Source organism: Oncorhynchus tshawytscha, linkage group LG12, assembly GCF_018296145.1.
Source record: "Oncorhynchus tshawytscha isolate Ot180627B linkage group LG12, Otsh_v2.0, whole genome shotgun sequence".
NCBI classification, from domain to species: domain Eukaryota; kingdom Metazoa; phylum Chordata; class Actinopteri; order Salmoniformes; family Salmonidae; genus Oncorhynchus; species Oncorhynchus tshawytscha.
The window spans coordinates 57,314,797-57,324,245 of record NC_056440.1 but is presented as its reverse complement, the minus strand read 5'-3'; the positions used below and the strand labels follow the sequence as shown (position 1 = coordinate 57,324,245).

Sequence of the window (9,449 nt, the reverse complement as noted above, 5' to 3'; positions counted from 1 at the left end):
AAAGCTGGAATGGTATAAATGGAAGGGTATCAAACACATTAAACACATTAAACAAATGGAATCCGCGTTTGACTCTGTTCCATTGGTTCCATTCCAGCCATTACAATTAGTCTGTCCTCCTATAGCTCCTCCCACCAGCCTCCTCTGAGATAGGTCATATTTCATTCAGTACAGAAATGTGTAGATGGCTTAATTTACCCTGTCCTGCGACTCAAATTACCCAATATCGGGGTAAATTATGCTAAGAGAAAACAAGCTACAGTATGTTTTCAAAAATGTAACGTTTAGATGAATTCTGAATATTTCCAGGGATACACAACATCCTGAAATACATGTAGCCTATATATCTTTGTTAGAAAGAATACTACATTTCCCTTGACAGAGTGACGCTGAATGTTTTTAAAAAATGCTACATTTACCCCACTTTATCCTAGATTGTGGAATAGATTGTTAGCGAATGATGTCTGGCAAACCTATAGGGGCACTCTTCAAAAAAGCACAGTCCTAGATTGCACCTCAGGGAGCGAGGAGGACTTTGGTGCAGCTTTCAGTCGCAAGATTCTTTCTATTATCAGTCCGTGCTCAGTCTTACAAGGGAATACATCAGTTCCTCGACTCTCCTTACCGTTTGGGTTTAAGGCAGAAATCCAGGTTTGTGAACTTTGTATCTATACTTTTCAGCTTTTGTATGTTTTTTGTTTTTTATTCTGGAGAAAATAAGAGAACATATAGCCTGCTGTTGTGGTAAATTGGAGAATAAAGAATGAAGAAGGGAGAAAGAGTTGGATAAGCTATCCTTTGTTCTCTTTTGTTCATGTATTTCCATTCCTACCGGTGCGTGCGTGGATTTTCACATGCAACATCTTCGAGTCACGATTTGCGTTTTATTATGTGGATGTTCCAAAGAGTCTTTCCTGGGATTTTAACAATTTGTCTGCGCTATGAGGTGTAGACTTTTTTTTTATCCAGAAGCATCAGGGTGACAGGGCTGTGTGTGCCCAAATCAATGTATGTAATACATTGAAAAATGATCAAGTGTAGAGTAAGATGACAAATCAAGATTTAAACTTAATAGAAAAAAAGACAAACATATTTTCCATCGTAACTCGTGTACACGCCTGTGGAGCCCCACAAGACGGCATGGCAACATTAACGAACAGTGAAGATAGAGTGAAGTAGCGGGGGTATGTGGTTGGGGGGATGGAGTCAGTGTGCCTTCCCTGTCGATACTATGTCGTTTTTAATCATTACTTATATTTGTTCTATAATGACAAACATCAAAGACAGCCATCCATCCAAACTATAAAAGTTATATTTTTTTATAATGAGGTGGATTTCACAGTTAACATCATTCTGTAGCAGGCATCTAGGATGCCTGTCTCTCAGAGCCTTGCTGGTGCAACAGGAGTTGTACATTTACCTGCACATTTTCCTTCATCGTAATTTAACGTGTCTTCGCCCTATTTGAGTTTTAATAGGAAATAATACATTGCTACCCGGTAGTGTTTACAGTAATCTGTGTGTGATCATATTGCTGTAATTGGTTTATCCCTCACACCCCTAAACCGGTACTATTTAATCCCCTCGTCGCCTATAGGCTCCATGTACTTCCCCAATCTGTGAGCATTGTCATGTGCTTTTGGCAGATCTATCTTGAAATCTCTTTTTGAAATGTCTTACTGTTTTTTTTTAATGTGTGTGTATAGGCAAATGTCATGTAAACCGAGGAAATTAATTGAGTCAAACACATATATATAACACGCGCAATTAACTTAATTCGCATGCTATAGCGAACCTCAAATATGGACAGTAATTGGGAGGAATATGAAAGCCTGTTTATCCGATAGCCTAGTAGAGGGGGCCCATCGCTGCTCTGATATCAGCATGGATTTAGCTGTACAGCCCATAGTCTGCGCTGGCCTGCCGCATGGCTCCCTCTGTCCGCATCCCTTCTTGATTGCCCTAATGCAGCACTATGGACAGCTCCTATTATGATCACGCCCGTGTGTTCTGCAGTTCAAATAAATATGCAATATGGCAGTCGCTCTCTCACCCATCTAACAAGAAAGACTAATTAGATTCAACTATGTTTGGGACATTTTGGATAAGGGTCAATCGAAATACTTGCGGAAAATGTCATAGTCTATTGTTCCGTTCGTGATGAGTTTTGCTTCATTTTTTGAGAACCGCCTGCATGTTGAGCATTTTCCACCTTTTGGCTTCACTTAAAACTGTATGTCAGGCAGAAGAAACCTGTAACCTGTAATTCCTGTTTAGTATATCCATTCCCATGGTAAATATTGTTTTCTGTGACAGCCAGCCTACTGTTATATAAAGGAATAATTGAGTACTATTATCACCAAACATAATCTATCAGATAACATTTAACTTCCAGTTCTCGGTTTTCTGATAGGGGGAAGGGAAGTTGAAGTATGTTGAAATTAGCTCTTCCTCTTACAAGCATGGCAATGGAGTAAAATAAACACAATTTTGTGAGTGAGACCAGTGTGATAAAGTTAACCCTACACACATACTTAGTTAAGCTATATGTATAGCTAAAATAGTTTAGCTATATGTTTTTGTTGTCATCGGTGGAGGGTGTATAGTACTACTACTCGGAATACTACTACTCAGTATTATACCATGGTATTGTTGAATAGTTCTTTCTGATTGGCTTGAAGGGCATTCTAGAGCATGCACTATTTCCCATTATAAACTGGGTGGCTGGAGCTCTGAATGCTGACTGGCTGACAGCTGTGGAATATCAGACATTATAAACGGTTTGGTTCCAGCCCTGAATGTTGATTGGCTGACAGCAGTGGTATATCAAACCGTATACCACGGGTATGACAAAACATTTCGTTTTACTGCTCTAATTACGTTAATAACCAGTTTATAATAGCAATAAGGCACCTCAGGGGTTTGTAGTATATGGCCAATATACCACGGCTAAGGGCTGTGTCCAGGCCCTCCGTGATGCATCCTGCTAAGAACAGCCCTTAGCTATGGTATATTGGCCATATACCACATCCCCTCATGCCTTGTTGCTTAAGTATACCACGGGTATGACAAAACATGTATTTTTCCTGCTCTAATTACATTGGTCAACGAGTTTATAATAGCAATAAGGCGCCTCGGGTTTGTGGTATATGGCCAATATACCATGGCTAAGGGCTGTATCCAGGCACTCCGAGTTGCATCGTGCTTAGAACTGCCCTAAGTATGTTATATTGGACATATACCACACCCCCTTGGGTATTTTTTATTTTTTTTTGCATGATAGAAATCAATGGATATAGTTAACAGTTTACACGTTTTGTTTGAGCTGCTTTTGAAAGCAAAAGTCAAATTGAAAACAGTATTGGTATTGTTGAATTCGATTTTCATAATAGCAGCTAAGTCTGATGGCTTGGTGAGCTAAACTAGCGCGTCTGTTTGTTTGGATACCATGGTAACTACTGTAGCTATCAAAAGTAAACATGCTAGCTAGCTACTTCAGTGGATGTTGAACACATTTCTACAAGCAAATAGTATAAAATGGATGGTATGACAGGGATAATCAACTCTGGGCTCTATGCGTTCTCTGGAAAATAATGCATCTCTGTGGTCAGAAGGTCAGTTCCACTCTGAACGCATAGCCCCTTGTTGATTATCCCTTAATTCATTCCCATGCTTTACTGGTTGCAAAGTAACAGGAATTTGTGGTCTGTAAAATAACATGTTATCTTATCCATGCTTACCCTGGCCTGAATCTTATTTAACCCTTGCACTAAAGTATAGAGAAAATCCAGACCATAGCCCCAAAAAATGTCTCACCAACCTGTCGTTTTTAAAATACCATGGCATTGTTTCAATACTCGTTTCTGAATGGATTCCACGTCATTCACTATTTTCCACAGAACGCATAGCCCCTCCTTGATTTTTTTTCCCTTACTTATTTATATACAGTGCACTAGATAGCAATAGAAGGTTAGCAGATTAAACAATCATTTTCACCAGGCTTGTTGAACAGGTCCTAGTCATGCACAACAAGTGCTCAATAGGTTCCCAAAACCTATAGCTAAAAACAATTGTGTTTTTTAACTTCGTTTTGTGAACTCAAGTCCCCCCTTCCTCCTCTAACTGTGCCTCTAACCTGCTATTCTAAAAGTATACCAGAGGGAATAAGTGTACAACTAAAACAGACCATTAAAGGGCAACAGTAGAATGGGAGGCTCACTTGGCACATAATAACATTACCTAAGTCTCCAGAGAGGGTCTCTTGTCCTGTGGTTTATACAAGAGCACTGGATAGTTTAGAACTTGGAGTAGTTCCCATGCAGTGGTCATTTGTCTTTTTGCCAAAAGTATTTGGCAGAGTGTGGTCTCCAGATTGAAATGCCTTCCCCCCTTTTAAAGCCCGACTGAGTGCTTTCTTACAACGGAGACAGGCGGCACTATGTTGGCATGATTGCAATGCTTTGAATTTTATTCAGCTTTAACTCGGTATTGAGGTTTGTGGTGGGTAATTAAAGGAAATTGATATATGCTATGCATGGATTATCAAACACAACAACCTGTCACACTTGTTAAGTCATTCTGATTTTATTATTCACTTTTAGGAGACACCATGGGAGGCAAGCTGAGCAAGAGAAAGAAGGGGTACGATGTCAGCGACCCAAAAGACAAGAAGGAGGAGATTACTGTGGCTGCTGTGAGTGCCGTTGAGGCCATGGCCCATGCCGTGGAGAGCAAAGCACCAGCTCCGGTCGCTGAGTTGGTAGCGAAGGATGCTCCTAAGGTGTCTGCTGCGGTAGAGGGAGCAGTGGAGTTGGCAGCGGTAACCATCACAGAAGTGACAGAAGAGGCCCTGTCAGCTATAGAGGCTGTGGCCAAGGGGGCCACCGCAGAGCCAGCGGCTGTACTAGATGAACCTGTGGCAGCACCGGCAGAACCAGCGCCAACAGCAGAAGAGGCCGTGGCTTCAGAAGAACCAGCTGCAGCACCAGAGGAGCCAGCACCAGCTGCAGCACCAGAAGAACCTGCAGCCCCAGAAGAGCCAGTGTCGACACCGGAAGAACCTGCAGCAGTAGCAGAGGAACCAGCTGCAGCTCCAGAAGAGCCAGTGTCAGCACTGGAAGAACCTGCTGCAGCTGAGGAACCAGCAGCATCACCAGAGGAACCTGTAACAGCACCAGATAAAACAGAGGCACCAGAAGAACCAGCGGCACTAGACGAAACAGCAGCTGCACCAAAAGAGCCTACAGTGGAAGAACCTGCACCAGAAGAGCCTGCGGCAGCACCAAAAGAGCCTGCAGTGGAAGAGCCTGCGGCAGCACCAAAAGAGCATGCACCAGGAGAGCCTGCGGCAGCACCAAAAGAGCCTGCACCAGAAAAGCCTGAGGCAGCACCAAAAGAGCCTGCACCAGAAGAGCCTGCGGCAGCCTCTGTGGGCCTAGCCGCAGCACCAGAAAAGGATTCTGAGGCTACAGAACAAGCCACAGAGGTGGCAGACACTACAGAACCTGAGCCTGCTGCTCCAGAGCCTGAAACAGAGACTGTTACAGGGGAGGCCCCAGAACCTGAGGCTGTGCCCGAGGCACCAGTAGAGGCAGAAGCAGCTTCACCCGCACTGGAGGAGGAGCCTACATCAGTTGCAGAAGCTGTGTCAGAGTCAGCCACAGAGGCAGCCGCAGAGCCAGAGGCAGCCGCAGAACCAGAATCCGTCCCAGAACCAGCCGCTAAAGAGCTCCCCCTACCTGTAGAAAAATCCGTAGCAGAGCTTGAACCTGAAGCTGCTGATGCAGTAACAGAGGCAGCAGAGCCAGAGGCTGCCGACATTGCAGAATTCATCCCGGAGATCATAATTTCAGAATCTGCTGCACCTGCTGCTGCAGAGGAGGCCAGCACTGGGCCACAAGAGGCTGTGCTGGACAACAGGGAAGTTGTTTCCGCAGAGGAGGCTACTGCTGAGCCTTCTGCCCCTGAGGTCAATGGGGAGTGTCAGGAGCAGGCAGCTGAGCCGGCTGCCGTGTCTGCCCCGGAGCCACAACAAAAGGAATGTGTCAATGGCATTGACAAGCCAGAGGATGCCGTTGAGGTGCAAATTGACTGTGAATTAAAAAAGGACTTGAACCTGACTGGCGACATCCATATTCCTGAGGCAATCGGTGAGGCAATAAGTCAGGCTGTTGACTTGGTCTGAAGCTAATATAAATGTGTCCCTAAAGTCCCTAATTATCCGAAAAAACCTCCAACACAAGCTTCTGAAGATAAATATAAAAATGTCTGTTATGGCAAAGGAGTTTCCGGTTAACTAAAAGGAAATACAACCACTCAAGTGTAGAGAGGGGGAGTGAGGTACATGTGAAGGAAGAGATGTAAGACATGGTTGCAGTGTTGAGTCTTTGTGCCCCACACGTCATTGCAGAGGGGCAGCCTGTGTTTGCAGCATTTGTGGTGAGATGAAAGCCAGCAACATTTGAGGGATGAGTATAGTAAAACCAACAACAACAAAAAACTGGACAACAGAGAAAAAAACATGACATTGACATTGGAAATTTTGAATGGAAAGAGTAGTCTTGTCTTTGTGTGTGAGCCTGATGATTATTACAAATGTTTTATCGGAATAGCATTCAATAGTGATCTAACTTAGACTTTCACATATCCTTTCCTTAACTACATGACAAAATAATGGATGAAAAGTTTTGGCCTTTTATAATGGTGCAAACAGTAAGGAATATTAATTGATGGCTTGGAATGGAGAATAAAAAAAGACTGTTATACCTGATTGTTCTGTTGTTGTTATGTATTCTATATAAATTAGGCAAAAGCCATTTGACACAGGGCCTTATCGTATAATGACAGGTCATTTTAGTCAATTTTAGCATGTTACAATTATTTCAACTGTATTTTAAGATGCCTTTATGATTGATTATAATAAGTAAACCTAGGTGCAAACAATGGAGATCTTTGAAAACTGACATTCGTCCAGTGCTTTATTGTTGTTGGCTGATAGATTGAGTGCACCAATATCAGCAGTCGGAGACATTATCTACAGAACATCATTCATTTCAAACTTCTACAGTCATGTACAGACCAGGTTTCTTTTGGGTTAGGGGTCGCCAGATTGTATTACCTATAGACCAATGTCCTCGAGGTCATTGGCCTTGCAGATATTTTGTTTGGTGAATCCTGGCTTGCCTGTGTGTTTGTTTGAAAAATATGACCATGTTAATGCACGCAGACAGATAATTTCATAGGTCATCTCTTCCTCTTACATCATAATAGCCCATCTCACTGGAACTCCAAGCTGTGGTAGGCAGGCAGCACCATAGAAATAGAATGAATAGAGAGGGCTTGGAAGCTCTGACCCTGGCAAAAGATGTGGTAAAGAGGTCAATGGAACTCGACCCAAACAATGGAAATGCCATGGAAATACATGCGGAAATATGCGGGAAATATCCCAAATCTCCTCATTGCCTCCCAGCAAATTTGGATAGATTTAGGCTAATGTTTGTATGTGTATTTCACAATATGTTGAGGTAAAAATCAGAATATAATGCTTGTATAGATGTCAACCCCAAAACATTTTCTTGTCATCGTCACCAATCAACAGTACTGCAGTTAAAAAACGACTTTGACTACCACCACCGATTTCTCTATGTTACATGTAGCTATGCTACCAGCTTATACGAACAGGAGTTAGCATTTAGCAGTCACTTCTTCTAAACCAGAAAGGGAACAACTTCTAAATGTTATGCAGTGAAAGCGGCCAAATATATCAAAATTGGAGTTTAGTAACCACATTGTGGGCCTGTTACAATACATCAATCCTGATGGATTTGAAGAATATCCACTTTTTTAAATCAAATTTGTTGAATTTGCACCGGCATCGTTCTTCTAGCTCCCACTGTCTGCGTTCCATTGACCTCTTCACCGCATCTATTTAAACTCATGGGTACACTCGCAATGGCTGCCTGGTATTGTGATGCAATCATTTCCATGGTAATTTGGAATGTTCTGTCAACTGATGCTCGATTGCCATGGTGATGTAGAATATTCATTCAAATGATGCTAACTGATGTGGCTCATACAATAGAATGTATTTTAGTTTTTTGTCAGTTGAGTTGACGACAATTCACAGCAGATTCAAGGGTACACGTCCTGCTTTTACTTCCTGGCATGGGTACACTCAAAATGGCTGCCAGTCCACCCATTATACCATCATTGACTTGAATGGGGACGCCTGTTCTATTCATTCTATTTCTGTGGGCAGCACACACTCCCCACATTTCAGAGATTGAAATGGCGAGGGGGTTTGGGGGAGGGGCATGTATTCTTGGAGTAGGAAGGGGCTTTCAATGGGGTTGGTGGGAGTGAGTGGGGGGATGAGGGTCTGGGATGAAAGGAAGAGCTCTGACGCAGCACAGAGGAGAACACAACCATGACAAATGAGATAATCTCTCTTTTGCCTTGAGACATTTTTATACTGTTTCAGGGGCTGAAATTGGGCAAGGGGGTGGCGAGGGTGGATGAAATGGTCGTAGAAGGTTCTGACACCTACTTCATCGGCCCTGAGCATGGTGCTTGCACCTACATCTTAAAAGAGGCTAGAGGGTATCTGTCATGTAGATACCAAAGCACATGCATTAGCACAAGGGAGATAAATGTTATGTGTTTGTGGATGCGCGTTTGTGTATGTGTGTGTGTGTGTGTTCATGAGACTGTGTTTGTGTTCATGAGTGTCCAAGGCATATGTACTGTTTATGGAATCTCCTACAGAATTTATAGAGAGTGGGTCAAAATCTGAAAGAAGATTCGATGGAGATATCGAAGGTTCCCAAGCGTCTTCCAACGGCACCATAACGAGCTCCTCCACATAGCAACCCTGAATTCTTGCTCCGGTTTCTTCAAGAAATACTCCGGCCCACAGATTTATGAAAGGAACGTACTTGAGAGCTGGGGGTTGGGTGGATGGACACGCTGGGTTGTTTTCTCTCTCCCATCTGAAGCGTTCTGTGTCAAATGGTTACAGTGTATATGAAAACAGGATACAATTGTATGGATTTCCCTATTTATTTCAGGAAAACAATCTGTAAATGATCATTATCTAAATCCCCCTTACATTTCAATCAAGAGATCATCAGTGAGATTAGAGTGAGCTTGACAAACTACAGTAGACTGCTCACAGTGCAGGCATTGATTCAAGCTGATATTTTCATAGCATCCCCATGATACTGTCTGTTTCAAAACAAGTTCAGGTATTACGGCATGTACAGTCGTGGCCCAAAATTTTGAGAATGACACAAATATTAATTTCCACAAAGTTTGCTGCTTCAGTGTCTTTAGATATTTTTGTCAGATGTTGCTATGGAATACTGAAGTAACAATTACAAGCATTTCACAAGTGTCAAAGGCTTTTATTGACAATTACATGAAGTTGATGCAAAGAGTCAATATTTGCAGTG

At 42.7% G+C, this 9,449-nt stretch overlaps 1 protein-coding gene across 1 annotated transcript; it reads left to right on the top strand.

Annotated features, from left to right (window-relative positions):
- The first annotated feature begins 497 nt into the window (after positions 1–497).
- On the top strand, positions 498–6,764 carry LOC112263524 (uncharacterized protein KIAA0754-like). The gene is made up of 2 exons (XM_024439913.2): positions 498–651; positions 4,602–6,764. The coding sequence occupies exon 2, from the start codon at positions 4,610–4,612 to the stop codon at positions 6,182–6,184; it is 1,575 nt and encodes a 524-aa protein (XP_024295681.1). The 5' UTR covers positions 498–651; positions 4,602–4,609; the 3' UTR covers positions 6,185–6,764.
- The last annotated feature ends 2,685 nt before the right edge of the window (positions 6,765–9,449 follow it).